Here is a 26,873-nt window from a genome sequence, read left to right as displayed (position 1 = left end):
TCCCAGCACTTGAAAGGTAGAGAGAGGCAGAAGGATCAAGAGTTTCAGGTCAGCCTCAGCTATATAGCAAGTTCAAGGCCAAAACGGGTTATAAGAGGCTGTCACAAAACAACAAAAAATTTCCAGAAAGAACTCTGTACTCTAATTAGGTGAAAAATTTGGGGTGGGTATGGTAGCACATTCTAATAATCCCAATACTTGGGAGATACTTGATGATTGCCTTAAGTAAGGCCAATCTGGGCCTATAAACAAAAATAAGGGGCTGTGCTTAAGGGGTATACTGTTCATGCAGAACACTCGAGTTTGGTTCCTAGTACCAGGCAATTCACAACTGCTTATAACACTAGTTTGACACAGTCGTCTGATCTTCTTGGGCACTGTACGTACATGGTGCACATACATACACACAAATAAAAAAATTATACACAAAAAATAAAAATTAAAGACAGACAGACAGATGGTTCAGAAGTTATGAGCATTTGTTCTTGCAGAAGACTTAAGTTTGATTCCTAGTTTCCACAAGGTAGCTCACAGCTGTCCATAGATAACTCCAGTTCCAGAACACATGATACAGATATACATCTGAGCAAAACAACCATACACACAAAATAAATAAATCTTTTTTTTTTTTCTTTTTTTTTTCGGAGCTGGGGACCAAACCCAGGGCCTTGCGCTTGCTAGGCAAGCGCTCTACCACTGAGCTAAATCCCCAACCCCTATAAATAAATCTTAAAGAGGATTTTTTAAATAAATAAGTTTAAATATTGTAATTAGGCAGAGAAATTGTTCAGCAGTTAAGAGTACTAACTACTCTTCCAAAGGACCCAGGTTCAATTCACAACAACCACACGGCAGCTAACAATCATCTGTAACTCTAGCTACAGGGGATTGGAGCCCTTTTTTTATTCTCCTTGGACACCAGCCATCATGCACATGATGCATATGGGCACTCGTGTGTGTGTGTGTGTGTGTGTGTGTGTGTGTGTGTGTGTGTGTGTGTAAAATACCTATTCATGCACATAATGAAAATCTTTAAAAAAGTTTTAAATTTTAAAGTGATTTAAAAACAAGAATAGAAACATGTATGATTCTTTAAATGTATGATTATTAAAACTAAGAAATGCAAAAAAAACCAAACAAAACAAAAACCATATAAACCCACAAAAACACTCATATTTAGCAATGAAAATACATATTAAATTTTGTTTAAAAGGGGCTAGAGAGATGGCTCAGCAGTTAAGAGCACTGACTGGGGGTTGGGGATTTAGCTCAGTGGTAGAGCGCTTGCCTAGGAAGTGCAAGGTCCTGGGTTCGGTCCCCAGCTCCGGAAAAAAAACAACCAAAAAAAAAAAAAAAAAAAAAAAAAAAGAGCACTGACTGTTCTTCCAAGGTCCTTAGTTCAATTCCCAGCAACCACATGGTGGGTCACAACCATCTATAATAGAATCTGATGCTCTCTTCTGGTATGTCTGAAGACAGCTACAGTATGTATGTATGTATATATATATATATATATATATATATATATATATATATATATATATATATATATAAATTTTAAAGCCAAACCAACCATGTAGTTTTCTGAGAATTGATTTTGATGTTCATGCACATGATTGCAGGTGCCTGTGGTAGCTATGGGTATCAGAGATCCTAGGAGCTAGAATCATAGGCAATTGTCTGTTGCCTGATGAGGGGCCTGAGAACCAAACACTAGTCCTCTGGAAGAAGAATATGGGATTTTAACCGCTGAACTTGCTCATTTACAAAGGTTTTAAGTTACCTGGCTAGAGGCAGAGGCAGGTAGATCTGTGAGTTTGAGGCCAGCAGGGTCTACATAGTGAGTTCTAGGACAACCAGAGCTACATATCGAGACCCCATCTCAAAACAAAACAACCCAAAGCCAAAAAATACCTTGCTGACATATTATTTTCAGGTAGAAGTGGGATTTCCAGAACTTTTGTGCTGGCGATTATTATCTCTTGACTTGCAGTAGCAACTGTCTTTCCAGTAATGCGATGCACCTGGTAAAATGCGTGAGGTCGTAAATATCTATCATCGGCTGTTCCAATAAACATCTGTAGATTTATTGGCTTTTCACTATAGCCCAGGAGCTAAATGATAAGAAGAAACACAAGAAAGTATACCTCATTATCCAGGCATTTTAAAATAAGCTTATAAATCTAATATCACATACTAAAAAAAGTATTATTACATAAAAGTATTATTACAAAACAGACAGTAGAAGTAACCCATGAGAGTTTGACCATGCTTCAATGAGTATATGGAGAACACAAAATGGATTTGTTTTTTCCTCTTTTTCTTGTGTGGGGGATGTGGGGGTGTTGACAAAAAGGATGGGGAGTGGACATAGAGGACTGGGAAGTGAGCATGTTCAGGGTATATGGATGTGAAATGTTTAAAAAACCAATAAAGATTATGTTGGAAAAAACCCATGAAAAGCCCTCCAAATTTTTTTTTTTAATTTTCTTCTACATACTTGAGAGTTTTGCCTGCATGCATGCCTGTGCATGACTTGTGTGCCTGGTGTCCTGAGAGAACAAGAGGGTTGTTGTGCTTTGCTCCGGAGTAATCTGTATTTTGATGCTAATTCCACTGCCCCCAAGGACAGCAGCCTAGTCAAGAACTCAGGAATCAGGTGATTTCACCAAAACCTCCCCATTGAATTTGTAAAATACAGGTGAGAGGCAGGTACAAGTCAGAAGGAGGCCTGTCATTGGATGAGAAGGAAGGATGGGTGGGAGAGAAGTTTGAAGGAAGAGGAGGAGATTGGAACGAAAAGGAAACAGGAGGGAGAGAGAAGGGGAGAAGCCGTGGCAGGACAATGGAGGCTGATGTAAAGATCTTGCTCTGTGTATTTACAGGTTGTTATCAATGTTCCTAAGGAATGGATGGTACCGGCTTTTTTTATGTTTACATGGGCAATTATATCTTATCAACTGGATCTAAGATTATTGTGTTGTGGGTTCTTTTATGTGAGGGTCTGAGTATAGGAAAGTGTGCGTCGGCTGTAGACACGGGGCCGCCACTGCCAATTTGGCTTCTAACTGCCAGTATCATGGTGCATGCCTTTAATTCCAGCACTTGAACCAGAGGCAATCTGATCTGTTTTAGAACCAAGATATATAGCACCCAAGGTTGTCTTCTGGCCTCCAAACAAATATGTGCATACAAAAATACACAAAGACAAGGGTTGGGGATTTAGCTCAGTGGTAGAGCGCTTGCCTAGGAAGCGCAAGGCCCTGGGTTCGGTCCCCAGCTCCGAAAAAAAAGAACCAAAAAAAAAAAAAAAGAAAGAAAGAAAAAGAAAGAGATGGCCCTTCTGGGATGGATAAAGCGATTGCCAGTCACCAAGCGGGATTTCTGGAATTCACATGATATAAGGCAAGAACCAACTCCAGAAAGTTGTACATACAACTGTGAGAGGAGTGGGAGAGAGGAAAAGCAAATAAACACAATACAACTTAAAAAAAATACACAAAGACAAAAGACTGCATGTATTCACATAATTAAAAATAAGGATATATTTTTCTGGTGCAGGAAAATGAACCCAGAGTTTTGTATAGATTAAGTATATATTCTACTACCTAGCTGTACTCCACAGCCCTGCAAATGTACTTTTGAACTCAGGACCTCTGGAAGAGCAATCAGTGCTCTTAACCGCTGAGCCATCTCTCCAGCCCAATATTTAACCCTTTTAATGTTCTTTCAGACACAGGTTGTCACTATTCTGAGCCTATTTACATCTATAATCATAAAGACAAATATTTTAACCTATCTTATACCTTTGTCCTCATCAGCATGTTTTTAACATTTATTTATGTATTTATTTTCAGAACAGTGTCTTGCTATGTAGGCCAGGCTTGTAAACTTTCTGGAGTGGAGTCTCCCATTCCAGTGCATGAACTGCCACATTCAAATTATTATTATTATTATTATTATTATTATTATTATTATTATTATTTAAAAAAATCATAGGCAAATGAGATGGCTCATCAGGTAAAAGCATTTGCTTCTTAGCCTAACATTCTGACTTCAATTTTCAGACCCATATGGTAGGAGAGAACCAACTCCCAAATTTGTCTTACGACCTCCATATGTATATATGTCTACTCACACACATATACAATAATAAATCTAATAATTTTTTAAAAATCCATAGTCCCCCATTATCATTCCTTACTCTCACTGAAAACTCCCTAATGGTTTCCCTTTATTCAGAGCCAATTCAAATCTCTATGATGGTTTACAGGCAGGCCTATGAGATTTGGACCTTTGCTGTTCTTATCTTGTCCTATGTTCCTTTCCATAGCCACTCTAGACACACTGGTTTATTATGGAACCACTGCCCATTCCATTCCTAACCTCAAGATTTGTTTATTTATTTACTTATTTATTTTGGTTTTTTGATACAGGGTTTCTCTGTGTAGTCCTGGCTGTTCTAGAATTCATTTTGTAGATCAGGCTATCCTTAAACTCACAGATTCTGCCTGCCTCTGCTTCCTAGGCTCTGGGATTAAAGGCGTGTGCCACTATGTCTATCTTTAACATCAGGACTACTTAGTATTTTAACCCTCTGAATGTTCTTTCTGATCTGCCTATTATCCTCTGCCTTCATTTCATTTAGCTTTAATTCCTAAAGATCAGTACCCTCAGAACCTACATCTCTTATACTGATTGATTAATTTTCATAGTATTGACTACTATCAACGCTTTTAACCATACAAGCTCCAAAAAGCAGAAACTGTCTTATTTATCATCCTGTCTCTTATTGAGACTCTATTATGGAAGCAGTCTTTTTTATTTAATTGAAATGTTATTAATTCATCAGTATTCCATAATATGACATAATATGACATAAATAAATGACATTTAAAAAAGCAAGGGGTTGGAGAAGCCTCAGTAGCTAAGAGCACCCATTGCTCCTGCAGAGGATCCAGGTTAAATCCCCAGCACACACATCAGCAGGCTCACAGCCTCTGTAACTCCATTTCCAGGGAATCCCATACGCTCTTCTAGCCTCTATGGGCACTGCATATATGCTGTACATATACATATTCTCAGGCCCACACACATATAAGATAAATTAATCCTTTAAAAATGCTGTGTTAAATTTTAAGGAACTAAAGTTCTTGAAAGATATAAATATATTTTTAAAAATATAAGATGTAGACCATACCACACACACTGAATGCGCCTGATCTTGTCTGATCTCGTAAGTTAAGCAGGGTTGGGCCTGGTTAGTACTTGGATGGGAGACCACCTAGGAATATTGGGTGCTATAGGCTTTAAACTCTCTCTCTCTCTCTCTCTCTCTCTCTCTCTCTCTCTCTCTCTCTCTCTCTCTCTCTCTCTTTCTCTCTCTCAAGGGTAAAAAAAAAAAAAAAAGAGCCAGGAGGCGGTGGCTCATGTCTTTAATCCTACCACTTGGGAGGCAGAGGCAGGCAGATCTACTGAGTTGCAGGACAGCCAAGGCTATACAGAGAGAAACTCTATCATGAAAAAAACAGTGTGTGGGGGTGAGGGTAAGAGTAACTAGAATCATGGAAACCAGTTAAAAATATGAAAACACTAAAATCAGGCAAGCTTCTAAATTTTTAAATTACAGTGAAGCAGGAATAGAAACAATCAAAAGAAAGTAATAAATACAATAAATGTTATCTATGAAATCCTAAAGAGATATTTGTGATTGACTGCATGGTTGACTACATATAGCATAACAAGCCAGAAATTCTAAGTTTCAGTACCCTCTACAATAAGTTATCACTAGCAAATAAAGTCTGACTTAGCTATAGTAAGCAGAAGGGTAAGATATGACAGATGTGGGAGAAAATAATTCCTAATGGTATTTCTTCCAAGACTCAAGGAGAGGATTTCTGGTGCCTTGGTGTTATTGGTGGTGTTGGTGATGATAGTGGGGAGCTATTTATTCTTTTCAAAGACCTTGTCATGCTGTTGCTTCTATCTGTCTATGACATTAACTTTTCTAATAAACTCCAAGAAAGAGTGAGCTTGTGTGTGCTCAAGGAGCCACAACCAGTAAGTTTCAAATGTAAATCACTGACCTATGCTCTATTGAGCCCAATCTCCACTACACAATATGGTTTACTAATGTCTCTAGCTTAATGATCAAACTGTAGATATCCATTTCCTTCTGTGGTGTGTGGTAGAGTACGAATTTAAACAGAAATCATGTAAATCTTTATCTACATGTTTACCATATAACACAGCATCTAAGAAGTAATGCAACTTCAACATGAGGAAAAGGAAATCATTACCTAACCCTAAATAACAAACTACTTTACATTTATAAACACATGATTTGGTCAGTAACTCATGCTGGAATCAGCTGAGCTCTTTCAGCTATGAGTACTTTTGATGATTGACGAGGTGGATCAGCTTCTGAGAATGAGCTAGCTGTCATGATTTTCTCCTTTGTAATATCTCATCCTCAGTACCATATTGTCATGTTCTCATAGAGATGACAAAGAAGCTAGATGGTATAGCTTCTGCTATGTTCCATGGCCCAAGTCTAGGCTCCATCTTGAAGATCAACTCAGGTTGGACATACACACTTGTAACTTTCTAAGCATCACAAACCTACTGAAGGTCCTCAGGATCATCTCCACACTGTCACTCCTGTCAGATGAAATCCACAGTCACTTTCTCAAAAGATACTGAACCCATTCCCAGCTTCCAAAGTATGCAGCTTCCTCCATATGTTTTTCCCCACGCAAGGTATCAAAGGGTAAACTGAGGCTAGAAGGTCCAGCATCTCTTGGGCCTTCTAAATAGAGACCAGGACATTCCAACAGATGCTAAGATGGCAAACAGATGTTTTTGATTTGGGTGTGAACCTTATTCTTTAACAGCTAAACTATCTGTTTAGCCCTAGGTTTTGCTTTTTGTTTTGTTTAAAACAGGGTCTTGGGTAGTTCAGACTGCCTTCAAACTCATTATGGAGCAACAGTTGGCTTTGAACTCCTGGATACTTCCTGGCTCTGCCTCTTGAATGCTAGAATTACAAGCATGTGTTACCATGACAAGCTTTGATACAGAGTCTTGCAGCACAAGCTGATTTAAAACCCAGGAACTTTCTCAGGCTGGCTTGGAATTTGTGATCTGTCTGCATCTCCAGATTGTCTGCTGGGACTATAGACAAGTACCACCATATCTGGCCAAGACAGTTGCTTTTTTGTTATTGTTCTTCCCAAAACAGGGTTTCTTTGTGTAGCTTGGCTGTCCTAGAACTCCATCTGTAGGTGAGGCTAGCCTCAAGCTTACAGAGATCCACCTCCCTCTGCCTCCCGAATGCTGGGATTGAAGGCACTTGCCACCATTACCTGGGTGAAACAACAGTTCTTTCTTTTTTTTTTTTTTTTTAAAGATTTATTTATTTATTATATATAAGTACACTGTAGCTGTCTTCAGATACACCAGAAGAGGGCATCAGATCTCTTTACAGATGGTTGTGAGCCACCATGTGGTTGCTGGGAATTGAACTCATGACCTCTGGAAGAGCAGTTGGGTGCTCTTAACCGCTGAGCCATCTCTCCAGCCCGAAACAACAGTTCTTAACCTTCCTAATAATGTTGTCACCCTCCTCATGTTGTGGTGACACCAACCATAAAATTATTTTCATTGCTACCTCATAAGTGTAATTTTGCTACTGTTATGAATCATAATGTAATATCTGTATTTTCTGATGTTGTTTTTGGGTCTCTATAGGGGACCAGTCTTCAGGCCATAAATATACAGGGAAGACAAAACTACGGTATACATACCTTGTCCAGGTTGTAAATATTTACACATATTGGGAAGGGAAGCTCTGACATCTCCCTCTGAGGCCTTTAAATGGCCTAAGCTTATGTCAGGAGCGCACACACTCACTAAGGACTTCACTTACTTAGTTAGGGCTTCCTTGGCTCCTTACAATAGCCATGTTTCTGTACAGCTTTATGAGAGCTTAAATTTGAATTTAACATATTTTAAACTATATCCTCTTGCTATTTTCCTCCAACCATGAAACCTATTCCTAGCTTACAAATTGTACAAAGAAAAATATATGGCCAGTCTGGGTTCATGAAGACTATTGTTTGCTGGCCCAGGTCCAGAACAGATATTTTTGATTGTTTTGGAACAAGATCTCATTATGTAGCCTTGACTAACCAAGAACGCTATGTAGACAAGGATGGCATCAAACTGAGAGAGATCTGCCAGCTTCTGCCTTCTAAATACTGGGATTAAAGGTATATGCCACCATGTCCAGCTCCAGAACAGTACTTTTTTTTTAAAGTTTCTAATTTTTCTCCAATCACTTTTTATTCACTTTACATCACAACCACAGCCTCCACTTCCTTTCATCCCAGTCCCACCCTTACAAATTCCTTCCCCATTGTCCCCTCTTCTTCTGAGAGAAAGGGGAACACACTCCTTGGGCACCATCCTACCTGGGACATCTAGTCCCAGCAGGACTAGATACATCCTCTCCCACTGAGGACCAATTAATTAGGCAGCCCAGGTAGGAGAAAAGGTATCCTATGGCAGGGAACAGAGACCTAGATTGACCTAGATCTAGACCTAGCTGCAGCTGCATATATGCTACATCCAGCTCCTTCATATTCCCTAGTTGGTGGCCCAGCCTCTGTGAGCCCCCACAGGCCCAGGCTAGTTGACTTTATAGGTCTTCTTGTGGTGTCTTTAACCCCTCTAGCTTCCTCAATTCTCTCCCCCACTCTTCCACAAGACTTCTTGAGCTCCACCTGATTTAAGACTGTGAGTCAGATTAATCCTTCTTAACATGGACAGTATTGTCCTCTAGGAAGGGGTGGGGTTAGTCAGAAACCTATTTTGAATTTTAGCTGTCAACATGAGAAATGATTTTTGCAATGGAGTGTTCATATTCACCTAACAAGAGAAGTGGGATACACTATAGGCAATTATTGAGAAGCTAGAAACAGAAATTCCCATCAATGCATTCATTAATCACAGTTTTTCAAAGTGACTAACTAGCCTACATCACATACAAGTATTTTGGAATGCCCCATCAAATATTCAAGTATAGAAAAAGATTAGAAAACTATAAGCCTGGGGGTTGGGGATTTAGTTCAGTGGTAGAGCGCTTGCCTAGCAAGTGCAAAGCCCTGGGTTCGGTCCCCAGCTCCAAAAAAAAAAAGAAAAGGAAAAAAAAGAGAGAGAGAGAGAGAGAGAGAGAGAGAGAGAGAGAGAGAGAGAGAGAAAACTAGAATCCAAATCCTTGGTATATATATATATAAAAACACAAAACATTTTTTTTTCTTTTTTTTCGGAGCTGGGAACCGAACCCAGGGCCTTGCGCTTGCTAGGCAAGCGCTTTACCACTGAGCTAAATCCCCAACCCCCAACACAAAACATTTTTAAGCTTTAACATTTCTAAGTTTTTCATGAGTTTAATTACCACGTAAACAGTTCATTTCAGAAAATTGTGTCATTGCAAATAATGCAACTCATGGAATTTAGGTTACTGACCAATACACACACCTTTGTTTAAATGACTACTTCACTGTCTTCTTTAAGTCATTAGCAAGCCTTTTCATTTTGGAACATTATTTTCATTAAGTTACCTTTATAGTTTAATTTCTATACTTCCTTTGAACACTGTAACATTGACATTCTTAATATTGCATGTAAATTCACCTATATTATTGGTGAATGTCCATTTTATTGTTTTTTAAAGGATAGACTTAGGTCTGACATAATTGAGAACTACTAGTCTACAAAATCTGCAACTAATGTGGCATAAAGACATAGGGATACAACCAAGGACTTACGGCACCATTTTACTAAAGGCAAGATTCTTAAGTGTAATTCACATTCCAGAAACAACTTAATTCAAGATGGATAAGCCATAATTCCAACTACCTTTTTCAAAGGATACATGGATAGAATATACAAGTCAAAAACAAATGACTAGTAAATAAGTGGAAAATCTTGAATTAACAACAGATACCACTTTTTGTTTGTTTTGTTTGAGACAGGGTTTCTCTGTGCAGCCTGGCTGTCTCAGAATTCACTCTGTAGACCAGGCTGGCCTCAAAATCACAGATTTGCTTCCTTCTGCTTCCTGAGTACTGGGATTAAAGGCATCACCACCACCACCTGGCTAAGATACCACTTTTTTAAAAAATTATTTTATTTGTATGAATGTTTTGCCGGTATGTATGACTGTATACCATTTGTGTATGCAATACCCTTGAAAAACAAAAGAGGGTAGTGGATTCCTCAGAATTGGAGTTATAGATGGTTGTGAGCTGCCATGTTGGCTCTGGGAACCAAACCTGGGTCCTCAGAAAAAACAACCAGTGCTCTTAACTACTGAGCAATATTTTCAGCCCCAAGACATACTACTTTTAATCTATTAAGTTATAAGCAAAATAATAACCAGCATAAATAACTGTTTTCCCCGTTTGTAGCTATCTGTATTATTTGTTCATATATCATTTTATTTTTTGTTTATTAAATCATATAAGTCACACACACACACACACACACACACACACACACACACACACACACACACAGTTGGCCTGACAGGCCTGGTGGTACACATCTAAATTGGCAGCACTTAAGAAGCTAAGGCAGGAAAATTAATGAAAGTTTGTTGCCAGACAGGGCTCTTTAGTGAGTTCTCAGTTCCCATAAGGCTACACATGAAGACCTTGTCCTAACAAAACATAAGTGAAAAAAAGAAGTCTAGAATGGTGTTTGTCATATACCTGATTCCATTTCTTGAGAGGTTCAAGACTGTCCTTGGCCATATAGTGAATTTAAGGCTACTTTGAGTTATGTAAGATTGCTTAAACAAAAAAAAGAGAAAACTAAAAGGGAGTTACTAGCCTACTATCTAATAGATTATATATTAAACTATATATTAATATATAAACATATATAAATAGTATACATATATATGTATTGCTAATTATGGGTTTTTATTCTTGTTCCTCAAGAGGGAACCTCTTTTTATCCCCTAAGACAGGGTTTTTTTTGTAAAACCCTGGCTGTCTGGGAATTCATTCCAAAGACTGACCAGGCTGGCTTCCAACTCAAAGATCTATCTGCCTCTGCCTCAAGTGCTGAGATTAAAGGCATGTGTCACCACCTCCTGGCCAGTAAATGCTTTTAATGACTGAACCATCTCTGTCTCGCTACAATAGGGAACCATTTTAAATTCTTTTAAACTGTTTCTTCCACAATTTACTTTTATGTTTTTAAAGATCAGGTTTATATTGCTATATCATCATTCTTTTCAAAGATATCTTTGTACATCTATCTAGGAAGATAAAAATCCATATGAGGGGCTAATAATCTGCCTCTAACTCCAATTCTAGGAAGACCCAATGCCCTCTTCTGGTTTTCAGGGCATTGTACACATAGTGCAGATACACATGAATTCAAAATGCCCATACATACAAAATAATAAATTAAATTTAAAAAAAGAGAGTGGTGGCTTTTAGATTACACATGTACATCTTTAATCCTTATTCCACTAATAAATTTGTATTTAAAAAATTTTTATTTAAGCTGGGCAGTGGCAGTGTATGCCTTTAATCCTAGCACTAGGGAGACCGAAACAAGATGATCTCTATTAATTCAAAGCTACTCTGGTCTATAGAATAAGTTCCAGGACAATCAGGGCTACACAGAGAAACCCTATCTCAAAAACAAAACAAAAAAGTAACAAAACCCAAACAAACAAACAACAACAACAAAAGATTTTAAACCAGCATTCTGTGTTTGCAATATAATGGCATGTATGTTACACATGAGCCATGTTTTAAATACATACATATAACTTAGTTTTAGTTTCTGAGATAGGGTCTCCCTCAGCAGCTCAAATTGGCCTTGAACTTGTGGCAATCTTCCTTCTAAGTTACTCAAATGCTAGGTTTACAGGTGTGAACTACTACTCCTAGTTTTCTTTGTAGATTTTAATCACATCTTCATAAAACTTAGTTGAAGTTAGTTTGAGCTGGTGTTAATTAATGTCTTTTATATTAAGAGCCACTATGCCTATATAGTGTAGATCTTAATTATATTTTTTACTAAAATTTTTTTAAATTTTATTTAATCTTTTTTTTTTTACACTCCAGATTTTATCCTCTTCCCAGTCCATTCTCTGACTGTTCCACATCCCATTAAAAAGATTTATTTCATTTATCTGAGTAAACTGTAACTGTCTTCAGACAGATCAGAAGAGGACATGGGATCCTATTGCAGATGGTTGTAAGCCACCATGTGATTGCTGCGAATTGAACTCAGGACCTCTGGAAAAGGAGTCAGTGCCCTTAACCACTGAGGTATTTCTCCAGCCCCCTAATTCATGTCTTAATGAAGATTTTATATCATCTACTAAAAGTCACTAGCATTGTTACATGACAAAAATTACTACTTGGTCTGTAACAATATACACACACTCACACTCTCTCTGTCTCTCTCTCTTTCTGTCTCTGTCTCTCTCTCTTTCTTTCTGAAACCTAACTTGTTATTATAGACTTTCATCCAATTTGACTGTCTTCACCCTTGTCTCACATCTCCTTTCCAGAGACATCAGTGCCTCAATTCCTGAAATTATCTTGGGTTCTTAAAGTACAACAGCAATCTGCAATTTATTATACTCAGGCAGAATTTGCAGCTTTCTATAAATATTTTAATACTTACATATAAAGAAATTACCAATATTTTCATTTTTAATTCCTTTAAATTGTTTTGTCATTAACAATTTAATTAAATCAAGATTTCATTGAATGGAAACTAGTTAATAAAACATAAAATGTTCAATATGAACACAGTAAAAAAAAAAGCCCTAAATAACTAAAGATGTTGGAAAAGCACACACATTCAAACATACCAGGTAGAAATTAAGACTTTCCTTTGATTGTTTAGCAGCAAATGAGTTGAATGATAACGTCACACTCAAACTGCCACTTCTACACTTACAGAGACAAAAAAGTCACGGTAGAGAATAGTTATACACCATGCTTTAATCAGTTCATTTTATCCTGAAATTCCTATAGCGTGTATTCTGTATTTATTTTCCAGTCTACAGATGAAGAATGTAAAACTAAAAGAAAACTGGGAACTTTCCAAAACTCAAGGCAAATAAATGCTTCTTTCTGCCATACCTATTGCTTTCATGTTCAGAATGTATGAAAGCAATAATTCATCCAGTAATGGAAGAAACCGCAGCTCCACACTTGCATCTAAATATGTGAAGACAACAGCACCTTACCTTGCTATCAGTCTATACATATGTTTAGCACATTAAAGACTCTACATCACTGTCAAATAAATTTTGGATAAGAGAGACAATTTCATAATACAAAATAACTCAAGGTTGATAAGGATAATATTTGAATAATACTAATTACTAAGTACCTGGTCAAAATGAAGTAGTTAAATCTAAAACTGAAAATAATTTTAAATGTTACTATTGTATATAAATGTTATTACAGGTATCACACAATTGGATAAGCACCATATACTAAAGAGTCCTTAGTCATATTACAGACTCGTATTTATACCAGCTTGATAAAGATGAAAACCACCTGTCCTTTTCACTTTGATAAGATAAACTACTACTGTGGGAAGGCAATCATGCATATAAGATTTCAAAAAAAACATATAGAAATATATATATATATATTTCTGCCAACATCTGCTTAAATACATATAATACAGGATAAGAAAAATAGGACTGCTCCTCTGCATCTCAGTGATTTTAAAAAAGAATAACTAGTTATCCTACCTCCTTTTTTTTTTTTTTTTGGTTCTTTTTTTCCGGAGCTGGGGACTGAACCCAGGGTCTTGCGCTTCCTAGGCAAGCGCTCTACTACTGAGCTAAATCCCCAGCCCCGTTATCCTACCTCCTTATCCAATTGCAGAAGGAACATTTACGCTGTACGCTACCAGTAAATGACTAAAAATACCGTCTAAAATCTTGCATCTACTATCAGTACTCTTCTAGTCAGGCCACTCTGCTGTGTAAAAGAGTAAGTCATTGTTTGTTCTGTTTCTATATCATTTCCATAGTAAAGACCTGTGTCTGCTTAATTTAATTTCAGCTGGAGGGTTAAAGCCTGAAGGTCACAACAGGACATACTATAGCAACTTTAATAACAGCACTTCCACTATCAGTCCTCCCAAATTACTTGGAAAGGACACCTGAACCTGACCATATCGGAAACATGAACTTATTTGAAACACTGCAGAGATACTAAAAACACAAAATTAAAATTCAATATCATAACTTGCTTAAAGGCAAAAATGTGACAAAACAAAAATAACTGTTAATGTACACATAACAATAGCATATAACTAAAGCCAGGTACAGTGGCACATACCTGTCATCTTAGCACTTAAAAACAGGCAGGAGGATCAGTACTTTATGGCCATCCTTAGCTACACAGCGACTTTTAGGTCAACCTAGGCTACATGAGACTTTGTATAAATTTTTTTTTGAAGAACCCAAATCATCACTAGGCGATAGATCTTTACATATGATAAAGTACAAAGTCTAAAGACAACAACAAAATTATAAACACTGTCCTTCAAACTTCAATCATTTCGATGGTAGGTAAGATTTGAAATATTTCTGCATCACACTAGGGACAGTTTAGTTGTACAGTACTTGCCTTGCATATGCGAGGCCCTGGGTTTGGCCCTCAGCACAGCAATAAAATAGAAAAGAAAAAAAGTTTACTTAGCACTGTTTAATCTACACTCTTTTTTTTTTTTTTTTAACTTTTGAAACAGGTTAGCCAAACTATATAGTATAGGCTCTGTTTTTCATTAGTCAAAGTTACAAAAATTACCATGTATCAGCACCTTTACTTCACAAACATAAATAGCATGTCCTGAAATCTATTAAAACACCAAGAAACGGACGGGCACCAGTGTATCTGCAGACTATAGTCCCACACTGCCCATACAGTTTATATGTATTCTTATATGCTTGTTTATATGCAGTTTTATTAGATATAGAGATGTAAGTAATTACTACATTGGTAAAGATACAGACATATTCTATCACAATGAATAAATTTTCTTATATTTCTGACACTTAAACTCTGTTTCCTGAAAACTATTAATCTGTTTTGTGTCTCTACAGTTTTTTCAACTTGAGAAAACTATATAAATAGAATTATACTCTATTATATGTAACCCTGTCAGATTTTTCAATCAGCATACTTCCATAGAGAGCCATGAGAATTGGGTGTAGTGGTATACATATGGCAGACCAAAACACCGTGGCAAACTGCACAAGCTGTTGTATATATCAACTATCTGTGCCTTCCTACAGATGGGCGGGAGTAGCAACATTACAGTTGCTTAACTATTAATGCACTTGAGTTGTTTCTAACTTGCATTTATTGACAGTTATGAATGTTGGTGTTTGGGTTATTGTGCATTTTTTTTTTTTTTGTTCTTTTTTTCAGAGCTGGAGACCGAACCCAGGGCCTTGTGCTTCCTAGGCAAGCACTCTACCACTGAGCTAAATCCCCAACCCCTATTGTGCATTTTTTAAAAACATTTTTGTTTGCTGTTTCTTTTCCCCTCACACCCCAACCCCTTCTTAAAAGAGAATCTCTTATGTAGCCTATGTAGCCCTACAACTCATGATGTGTCCCAGGCTGACCTTAAATTCACAAAGATCCCTTGACCTTAATATTCTAAAGGCTGAGATTACAAGCAAGAATCACCACCAATGGCTTAAAACTAAGCATTTCTTAGTTCTGGTTTTAAATGTTATATTCCATTCATATGAATTTAAAATAAAAGAATCTTAATTCAAAGCTTTAAAATATGAGAATACTTGAAGTATACCAAATATCCAAACATACATACTTTTGTTCTAGTTAAATTAAAAGAAAACAAAGATTTTAATCACAAAATGTCTAGTATAATTACATCTGCTTTGGTTTATGTATTTGTTGTCGAAGGCCTATTTGTTAAAGCCTTTATTGCCAATCTGAAGTGCTATTGGGAAGTGGCAGAAACTTTAAGCAGTTGGGAGGGGCACTCTGAGAACCAGTCCATCTCCAGCTCTCACCTTCAATCTCAGTTGTGTAAGGTGAGGGCTCCTGTGCCATGTGCTTGCACCATGGCATACTGGCTCACCTAATGCAGCAGAACCAAGCAACAGGACAAAACCTCCAGAACTGAACCAAAACAAACCTTCTTCCTTACAAGTTAATTACCTCATTTATGATATCACAGTGATGGAAAATTTACTAATCCATCATCCTTAAAAAATTAATGTGGCTGGAGGATGTTTCAGCAGTTAAGAGCACTTGCTATTCTTGCAGAGGACTTGGGTTCAGTCCTGAGGCTCACAACTGCCTGTAATGCCAGATAAGCAGGCAAACACAAATACATGTAAAATAAATTAAAATAAAATAAAATAAATTAACTCATCTTTCCAGACAACTACCTAGTCTTCCACTCAATATATATTCAAGAGAAAGGTAAGGAGAGACTAAAATATTATCAAACGTTGCTTATTTTTCAGGGTGACAAACTTTGGGTAATCTATTGCATTATTCTTTCTACTTTCTGCATAACTTAAATTTGTATATGTGCTACATGTTATGAATGCATTTGGAGTTCCTTTATCATTTTCTTCCTTACTGCCCTGTGACAAGTAAGTTCTGTCACTGAAAATGAACTTAGCTTTCTTGACTAGGCTAGGATGGCAGCTGGTTGGAAAACTGACATTAGCGAGTTTCTACACCCTAGTGCTGAGAGTTACAGACATGCAGTCAAGGCTGGCTTTTTAAGTCACTGTTAGAAATTCAAGTCCTCATGCTTACAGAACATGCTTTCTCTACTGAGCTGCTTCCCCAGTCCTGTATCACTTATCTATTAAATAAGCATCTACTGTATGTATAAACACAATATATTTTTTGCTTTGTTTTTTGTTTTCCAAAATAAGGTTTCTCTGGTGTAGCCCTGGATGTCCTGGAACTCATTCTACAGACTAGACTAGCCTCAAACTCAGAGATCTGCCTGCTTCTGCCTTCTGAGTGTTGGGATTAAAGGCCTGAGCCATCACTACCTGATACAATATAGTCTTTTTAAAATCAGAAAAACAGCAGTCTGAACACCAACATCTTATTGCCTCAGATGAAAAGTCAGGAAAGTGTCTTTTGGACTAGCCAAGAAAATACAGCCACATCAACAAGCACACAAAACAGAGGCTCTCCAAATTTGAGTCTTATTTCTTTTAGCTAAATCAATATACTTATTCAATCATTAACATGTATATATTTATAGGGAAAAGCTCCCAAGTCTCATACCTTCACAACAGGATGGCCACCAGTAGAGGCTTTCACTGCCCCTCGGCTACCTTCAGTTTCATAATGGGCTCTATGGTGAGTTTTAGGTTGCACTTCTATTTTCAATTCACATTGTCCAAAGTGAGTTGGTAAAGGCCAGTCTAATGGAGGTAATGAAGATGTGCTATAAAAAAAACACACGAACAATTTCATCATATTAACATTGCAAAGCAGATTCAAAAACTCAAAGCATCTCTTTGCCAGGTTCAATGTTTTTTCCAGTGGCTTAAAAAAATATTCCAAAATCAACTTACTTCACTTAGTAAGTTACAGAACCAATCATGGGAGGTATTTAATGGGCTATTCTTTTTTTTCTTTGTTTGGTTGGTTTGGGTTTTTTGAGACAGGGTTTCTCTATGTAGCTTTGGCTGTCCTGGAACTTAATCTGTAGGCCAGTCTGTCCTCAAACTCACAGAAATCCACTTGCCTCTGCCTCCCAAGAGGGATTAAAGTTGTTTGTCGCCCTAGTCCCACTAGTAGTTCAATTTCTTAAAGCAAAGATACTCATCTTTCTATGTGTGTATATATATACACATATATGTATATATGTATGTGTATATATATATACATACATACACATACACACATATGTAGCTATGAATAAGTAATTTTATTCATTTTCATTTTATGTGTATGAATGTTTTGCCTGCACGTGTGTCTGTGTACCATGTGCAGGCCCAATAGCTGCAGAGGCCAGAAGAGGGCATTGTATCCCTCAGAGTTAGAGTTACAGATGGTTATAGCTGCTATGTGGATGCTAGGAATTGAGCCTGGGTCTTCAGAGGAACAGCAGGTACTCTTAAAAACTGAGTAATCGGGGTTGGGGATTTAGCTCAGTGGTAGAGCGCTTGCCTAGCAAGCGCAAGGCCCTGGGTTCAATCCCCAGCTCCAAAAAAAAAAAAGAAAAGAGAAAAGAAAAAGAAAAAAAACAAAAAACAAAAAAAAAAACCTGAGTAATCTATCCAGTCCCAAGACTAAGTACCTTTAAAATCTAAATTTTTATATTTCTTTCAGTATGAATCTTTCTCTGCTCTAATCTGACCTATGGAAATCAATCTATTATGCCTATGGTCTCCTCCACTTCCTTCCACTCTTCTCTCTGAGGAGCTGCTAATCCCAAGCAGTCCTGTGACTGATGAAAAGTTTAGTTTCAGTGCATGACTGCTTGAAACAGACATGAAGCATTTTAGTATGTTTTTAAAAGGTTAATATTTCCCTTGATTAGTAAGAACTTAAACTGTGAAGACCTAAACGTTAATTTAGGCCTATTAATATTGAAAATATTACAAGCGCTTGGAAGGTTGTTCAGTATTAAGGGTACTTGCCATTCTATAATGAGGGCCTTGGTTCAAATCCCCCAAACACACATAAAAACCAGCACTGTGGCTCAAGCCTGTAATTCCAGCACTGGGGAGGGAGATAGGAGGCTTTCCAGCCAACCAGGTTCAAAGAGAGATCCTTTTTTAAAACCAAGGGGAAGCTGGGCAGTGTGGTATACAACTTTGATCCTAGAACTCAGAAGGCAGAGGCAGGCAGATCTCTGACTTAGAGGCCAGCCTGGTCTACAGAGCAAGTTCCAGGACAGCCAGGGCTACATAGAGAAACCTTGACTTGAAAAGCCAAACCAACCAAACAAATAAACAAAAATCAAGTGGAGAAACAAATGAATTAGGAAGATATCCAATGTCAACCTCTGGCTTCCACATGGACCTACACACACACACACATACACACACACACACACACACACACACACACACACGCACATGTGCACACACACAGAGAAAACATAGAACTGTAAAATTATTTACATATCCACAGATCAAATAGTAAAGGACAAAAAGCTCAGCTGATAAGTAGAGTTCTTGCCTAGCAGCATGTGAGAAAGCCTGAGTTTGAACCCTACCACTACATAAAACTAGGTGTAGTGACACACACCTGTTATCCCAGAATTTTGGCGGTGGATGTAGGAAGATCGGAACTTCAAGGCCATTGCCAGTTATGTTGTAAACTTAAGGTCAGTCTGAGCTACATAGAAACTAATCTCAAAGAAAGAAACTAAGACTGCTGAAAGATTTTGGAGGGGAAAAAAAAGTTAAGAAGGCCAAGCACAATAGCATGGATCTGTAGTCCCAGCTACTTTGGGAGACTGGAATAGTAGGATCATACAGTTTTAGGTCAGCACGGGTCAATACAGGCAATGTAGCAAGATCCCATCTCAATTAAATAAATATTTAAAAGTAAATACCTGGGGTTGGGGATTTGGCTCAGTGGCAGAGCGCTTGCCTAGGAAGCGCAAGGCCCTGGGTTCGGTCCCCAGCTCCGAAAAAAAAAAAAAAGAACCAAAAAAAAAAAAAAAAAGTAAATACCTTGTGGGAGAAAATGCTTGCCATTAAAAGGACAAAGGAAAAGTCAGTATATACAAGCCTTAGGACCTGAGCTCAATCCCCAGAATCTACATAAAGGTAAAAGGAAAGAACAGCTACACCTCCAGAAAGCCGTTCTCTGAATACAACACACAGGGCATGTCACACATGAGCACATTCACACACGTATTTTTTTTTCTAAAGCCAGCAGCTTGGTGAGCTCTAGGCCAACAAGAAAACTTGTTTCAAAAACAAGATGACAAGATGTATGACTCCTGAGAAATAATACCCATGGCTGTCTTCTGGCCTACACACACACACACACACACACACACACACACACACACACACACACACTTACACACTCCCACACAGTCCTTCAGATATGTAAATTCAGTTAATTCATTCATAATATAATAACCCACCTGTACAGTAATCTTTTTTTTTTTTTTAGTATTTTTTACTTTACTAAATGAAATTAGAAAGAAATGATGGATTTTCAAGGTATTACTGCCTAACTGTACATTTATATAAAAATACCTTTTGAATGACATTTACAGTTTTTTCTCCATCTTTATTAAATTGGGTATTTCTTATTTACATTTCAATTGTTATTCCCTTTCCCGGTTTCCAGGCCAACATCCCCCTAACCCCTCCTCCTCTCATTCTATATGGGATTTCCCCTCCCCACTCCCCAATTTCCCCTCCCCACTCCCCATTTCCCCTCCCCACTCCCCATCAGTAATCTTTTCTAGATAAGGAATTCCGCAAGGAACCTTCAATTTCATTTACTGTTCTCTACAATCCATCACATACTTTCTTCATCTATATACTTTTAAAATGTAACTTTAGTCAATTTAAAAACACTTTTAAAGACTTAAAGAAAAATAAAAAGGACCTCTAAGTTATTTGACCAGAAGAATTAATTTTTTAAAAAAATGAAAAACAAGGAAGATGAGGGCAGGGAGAGGGGAGAGAGAAAAGAAATGAAAGGGAGAAGGGCAAGGAGAAGAAAAAAGGTCAGAATGTAGTTATACAATGCAAATGACCTATAAGCATGAAAAACTGATCAGCAGCCATTTCTACCAACTCACCGAAATATAGGAGTGTGGCCAGGCTTTGGTTTGCTCCAGGTAAAAGGTGAAGGAACTGAAAGAAATTGGTCACCAGATGAATCTTTCTTTAAAGGATACTGAGATCCAAGGCCATCATCTACTGATGTCTCCCGGGATGGGGATAAGCTCCCTTGATCATCTGAACAGACCTCTAATTTTCCTGGTAGTATGGCAGCTTGATCGTCAGAAGTCTTCCTTGTTTTCAAAGGGATGTCAGTCTCTACACAGTACTGAAATGGAAACGGTGCAGGGCTGAGGCCTGATCCAGTGTGGACAGGAGCAGTGAGCCAGGTATCTTCAGTTACACTCCCTCTAGGCGAGTGACCAGGGGACGGAACAGGTGAGTGATGGGGTGAAAGAGAGCCAGCATAACATACTTCAGCACTGGAGTGCCGTCGTTTACCACAAGGAGAAGTGGGCCTGGATGAGGGTCCTGAGGCTGGTCTGGGGCTCAGCCAATTCTCATCAGTGATACTGGATCTAGGAGAGTGGCAAGGAGATTGCCTAGGTGACAAGGAATGTCCAGGTCCATACTGTTGATGCCAGGACTCTTCTCCAGGGCAACCTCCTGGAGAGCCACCTGGAGAAGTCAGAGGTGAGCCAAGAGTAAATCGTGCAGCAGCTTCATTCAACTCTGAGTCCACATCGTCATAAATGTGTGAGAGAGACTCACAAGAAGATGCATCTGAGAACCAACTCCTAGAAGAAACGCTGCTGGCAGGACTAGGACTAAGGGAAGATTCCCGGTAGGACGGTTCAAGTGGGAGATAGAGATGATCTCTAGAAGGCCTTTCCAAATATTCCCTTTCTGGGTCATTTACATGTAGGTCATCTTCATGAGCATCTGTTTCTTGATGACAGTTAGGAGAGATGGATGTAATTTGAATACTTGGGCATTCAAAGGGTTTAGGACCACTTAATGAGCTATATTTAGATTCAGAAATATCATCAGTTCCTTCATAATTTTTGAAACCTTGGAGCTGAAATGATGGTGACAAAACAGAAGAGTGAGACTGCAGCAGTCCATGATGTGGTAAGCCAAGTGATGAATTTAAAGTAGATGGAGGCGGGTCTACATTAAAGATGTAAATGGATGCACAATCATCTGGTTCAAGATCTATGAAAAAAAAAAAAAGAAAAAAAAAAACCCACAACCAAAAAAGTCAATAAAAGAAGAAATTAGAAAATTCAAGGGTATAAATTATTAGATGAAACAGTAGTAACAATCTTGACAGAAAAATCTGGACACCAAAATGCATGTCATTAGCTTCACTAAAGGGCTGGGCACAGTGATTCTTGTTTGTTAAATGCAACACACAGGCAGAAGGATTACTGAGAGTTCAATGCCTATTTTAACTACATAGTGAGTTTTAAGCCAGCTTTAGCTATTTGATCAGACCATCTCAAGAACAAAGGTTGACTTTTAAAAATACATTTATTCATTCTTGCAGATATGAATATATTATAAGAAAATATGTAATTATGTGACATTCCTTTTCTTTATTTCTATATTTCCAAAAACTATAATCTGAGAATAGTGAATGTTTTTTAATAGGTATATTTCTGTATATTCTCTTGCACACAAATAAAAAAAATTCAAGCTATAGAACTATAAGATAACTGAACCAGCAAGATAGTTTAGTGAATAAAGGTACTTGTTGCCAACTGGAAGATCTGAGTTCAACCTCTGGGACCCACATGATAGGAGAGAACCAGCTCCTGCACACTGCTGTATGACTCCTATCTGAGCACAACGGCATGTACACACTCACATACACACCCTACCCCACCTCCCAAAACCCTAAATTTAATTAAATTAAATTAAGTCTTTAGAGATTTTTTTTAAAGATTTATTTATTATATATAAGTACACTGTAGCTGTCTTCAGACACACCAGAAAAAGGTATCAGATCCCATTACAGATGGTTGTGACCTACCATGTGGTTGTTGGGAATTGAAATCAGGAGGCTCAGAGGTGGCTCAGTGGTCAAGAGCACTGACTGTTCTTCCAGAGGTCCTGAGTTCAAATCCCAGCAACCACATGGTGGCTCACAGCCATCTGTAATGGGATCTGATGCCCTCTTCTGGTGTGTCTGAAGACAGCTACAGTGTACTTATATATAATAAATAAGTAAATCTTTTTAAAAACTGGGGATATTAATTTATAGTTGATCATTAATCTTCACAAATTTAGAATATTCAATTACCTCCTCACTAGGCCTGGTGGCATGCATCTCCCTTATCCCAACGTCCTAGCTTGGACAGAGGAATTGAGAGGTTAAGGATAGCTTTGGCTACAAAGAAAAACCCTGTCTCAAAATAAATTAAACTTAAATGGACAAAGTTAAATAAAATCTATCCTTTGCTTCTTTATATTTAAGCAAGTCCTGCCAGCAACTATACTAGCAACTGCTATATTCTTCATCACTACTCAATCCAGTTTTTTAAAAGAACTAATTTTTACTTAAGAAGGTACTTTTTTTATTTATTTAATTTTTTTTTTTTTACACTCTAGATTTTTCCCCTCCTGGTCTACCGTCTGACTGTTCCATATCCTGTACCTCTTCCCCCTCCCAAGAATGTACTTTAAAAATCTTATTTTTTGACTAAAAATCATCCATGAAAAACTTTATAGTTTCACTCTAATGTAATTATTATATCAATGCTATTTCAGCGGTTGATTAATGCTGAAATTCACAACTTCCCTCCAAGTAAATTGTAGATAAAAACAAGTATATACACAAATGATGTCTTGAGGCCGATAGAAATGGTTCATTGGGTAATAGTGTTTTCTGTGCTGGGATGAGAACTTGAATTCAAACTCCTGTCACCCATACAAAGGAGTGGGCATGGCTCCAAGTGTCTGTAACCTTGGCACTGAGGTCCAAGGCGCAGGCAGGTCTTAGGGATTCCCAGCAGGTGAGTCAGCATAGCTGAAATGGTAAGTTTCTGGGCCAATGAGACCTTGTCTCAAAACCATAGGTGAAGAACCAGAGGAAAACTTCTGACCTCCTCCACTAGCCTCCTCATGCGTGGGAGCATGGATGGACATACACAGTGCCTGGAAGTAATGCAAAGAAATGAACACATACACACACACACAGAATGTAGTTTCGTCTTTTTTCCCATGTGTCCTGAAGTCCTAACTCCAAAATGCTCAGTCACTCCAACCATACTCTAACAGTCATAAAGATGTTCAACTGTAGACTTCATGATGCTCCAGAACTATCTCAAGACTATTTTTAAAATGTCCTATCAGCCACCAGAGGGCCCTTGAAAGCAGACAGTATTGTAGAGAATACAAAGCATGCGCGTGTCTTTACTAATAGTGAACCAGGGTCTGGCAAAATACAGCCTGTGATCCAAATGTGTCCTACCACCTGCTTTTGCTTTCTGTTGTTGTTGTTGTTGTTGTTGTTGTTGTTGTTGTTGTTAATGACAGTCTACAAACTAAGAATGGTTTTTAAAAGAAACTTTTATGAGCTATAGTAATGTGATTCAAATTCTGGTGTCTATAAATAAAATTTTATTGAAACTTGGCCACACTCAATTATGTGCTGTCCATGGTCACATTCCCACAGACAGAGAAGAGTAACTGTGAAGAGATATGTTAAGCTCTGCCACACCACTGCTTGGGACACAATGATACAGTTTTGTTGTTCTGTTTCTCAGGACTGAACCTAGGGTGTTACAAATATCTGGCAAACATACTACACCAAGCTCTATACAAAGTCCTCCAACCCCTTGTTTTTGAGACAGAGAAATAGGGGAGGGGGTGCCTCACAATGCACCGCTGACTGGTCTGCAAACTGCCATGTGCACAAAGCTGGCCTACAACTCTCTATGTATACCACCCTTGTGTTGAACTTACAGTGATCCTCCTGCCTCTGCCTCATGACTAATACCAGTAATCCCAGGGTGTGGATGGCTGAGGCAGGAGAACTGCTGAAAGGGTTTGTCATAGCAGCACTGTCTCAAAACTGGTAGATGAGGGCGGGGTGGGGAAGAGATCCTGTCTCAAAACCAAAATAAGAGCAACAACAATAATCAACCAACCAGTAAACAAGCAAGATGGACACAGTAGCACCTACTCATAATCCCAGCTCTGGGAAGTTGAGGCAAAGGTTAAGAATTCTATATCATCTTTGGCTATATGCACCTGGCTCCTCAATCTACCTCTGCTTTCTAGTCTTTAACAAGGCACAGTGGCTCAAATCTGAAATTCCAGTACTCAACAGATTAAGGTAGGAGGATTAGCACAAATTCAAAGCCAGCCTGAGCTACATGGTGAGTCCCAGATCAGTCTAGACTACTATCTCAACAAGCAAAAACAAAGAATGGCTATGGACTAAGCAATTCTTATTAGTTGTGTATTCGTGAGATTAAAAATGTCTATATAAAAACTTATACACATGTTCATATCCTTTTTTTTTTTTTCTTTTTTTTCGGAGCTGAGGACCGAACCCAGGGCCTTGCGCTTGCTAGGCAAGTGCTCTACCGCTGAGCTAAATCCCCAACCCCTATACACATGTTTATAATGGCATTATTTGAAATGGCCAAAGGGTTAAACAAATCTGATTAATTCTCAATAGATTAATAGATAACCTAATAAAGAAGAACAAATAAAACTTATTGTGGTGCTACACAACTACAATCCAACCTACTTAGCAGGCTGAAGCAACACAGTAAGCAAAAATCTCTCATCAAGAAAGGAAATGCTACCACCTGAATGAACCTCGAAAACATTCTAAGTGAAAGACACAGACATAAAGTCACACACAATTATATTATACCCTTTATAATATAAATCCAGAATATGTAAATCCAGAATTAGGAAAAAGCGAAGGCAAAACTAAAAAACTAGCTGGGTACAGAGCTTTTTGAATGGGTAACTAACCCTGCTCCTGAATTTCCACATCTACTACTCTATTTTTTCTTTAGACAATAAATAAAACTTTCTGACAAGGAGAAAGAAGGACTGAGAATCTGGGCAACCATACTGAAAACAGGATGATGAAACCTAGTCATTCTAAAACGTGTATATTGAAGCCCTAAGTGCTCTCTACTCCCTTGGCTCACAGCATACACACTTACACTCTGGGCAATAGACTGGCAGACTTTTCACTTGGGACTCTAATTAACCTAAGGAAAAAGAACTCAGATAATGACCTCAAAGGTAACCTAGTAAGCACCCCTACAAGGAGGCCTGCCGTTAGCAAACGTCTCTGTGATGACAAAACAATATAATTTTGGTGCCCCATTGTAAGTGATAAGCAAGTAGGAACAATCACCGAACAGCTGAGAAGCTTCAAAGTTAAAACAGACAAAAGCCAGACATGATGGCACATGCCCCTAATCCCATCTATCCCAAGGCTGAGGCAGAGGACCTCGAATTTAAGATATAGTGAGCTCCAAGCTAGCCTAACCAGCAGAGGAAAACCATGACTCAAAAGCAAAGAAGGAAAAACAGATATTCATTTAAGATTAAACAACAACCTGGTGTAGCAACACAAGCCTATAATACTAGTACTAAAGAAGCAGAGGCAGAAGATGCAAAGTTCAGTGGGAGATCCTGTCTTAAGGGTAGAACAGACCATTCAATATCCTCCTCTAGCCTCCAGGCTTGTGCATGCACAAACATAAATAAATAAATAAATAAATAAATAAATAAATAAATAAATAAATAAATAAGAAAAAACTGTTGAAAATTACATTACAGCTTAAATCTGAAAACATATTACATTAGAAAATAGCAATAAAAAGTAAAGAAATATATTCCCATAGTTTCATGATAAGCAAAGACAAATGAGATATTCATTCAGGCATACAACTGTAATTCCCAAAAGCAAAGCCAAAAGGATCCCAGCAAGTTCAACACCACCAGCCTAGTCTATATAACAAGCTGCAGGCCAGCCAGGACATAGAGCGTGAAACCCTGCCTCAAACAAACAAACAAACAAACAACAAAACAAAAACCATGCTGGGTATAGAGATACACA

At 38.0% G+C, this 26,873-nt stretch overlaps 1 protein-coding gene across 13 annotated transcripts in view; it reads right to left on the bottom strand.

Moving 5' to 3' along the window:
* Positions 1-26,873, bottom strand: part of Nfatc3 (nuclear factor of activated T-cells 3) — a 74,529-nt gene that overhangs the window by 34,476 nt on the left and 13,180 nt on the right. For 12 of the 13 annotated variants that reach the window (XM_063278127.1, XM_063278129.1, XM_063278131.1 and 9 more), the window contains 3 exon segments: positions 20,854-21,991; positions 17,355-17,517; positions 1,915-2,114 (listed from right to left, as the gene is read on the bottom strand). In XM_063278127.1, the coding sequence (XP_063134197.1) occupies positions 1,915-2,114; positions 17,355-17,517; positions 20,854-21,991 (1,501 nt within the window). 13 annotated transcript variants of the gene reach the window in all.

The sequence above is a fragment of the Rattus norvegicus genome, chromosome 19, assembly GCF_036323735.1.
Source record: "Rattus norvegicus strain BN/NHsdMcwi chromosome 19, GRCr8, whole genome shotgun sequence".
Classification (NCBI taxonomy): Eukaryota; Metazoa; Chordata; class Mammalia; order Rodentia; family Muridae; genus Rattus; species Rattus norvegicus.
The sequence above is the reverse complement of the archived record's forward strand: the minus strand, read 5'-3'. Positions and strand labels throughout refer to the sequence as shown.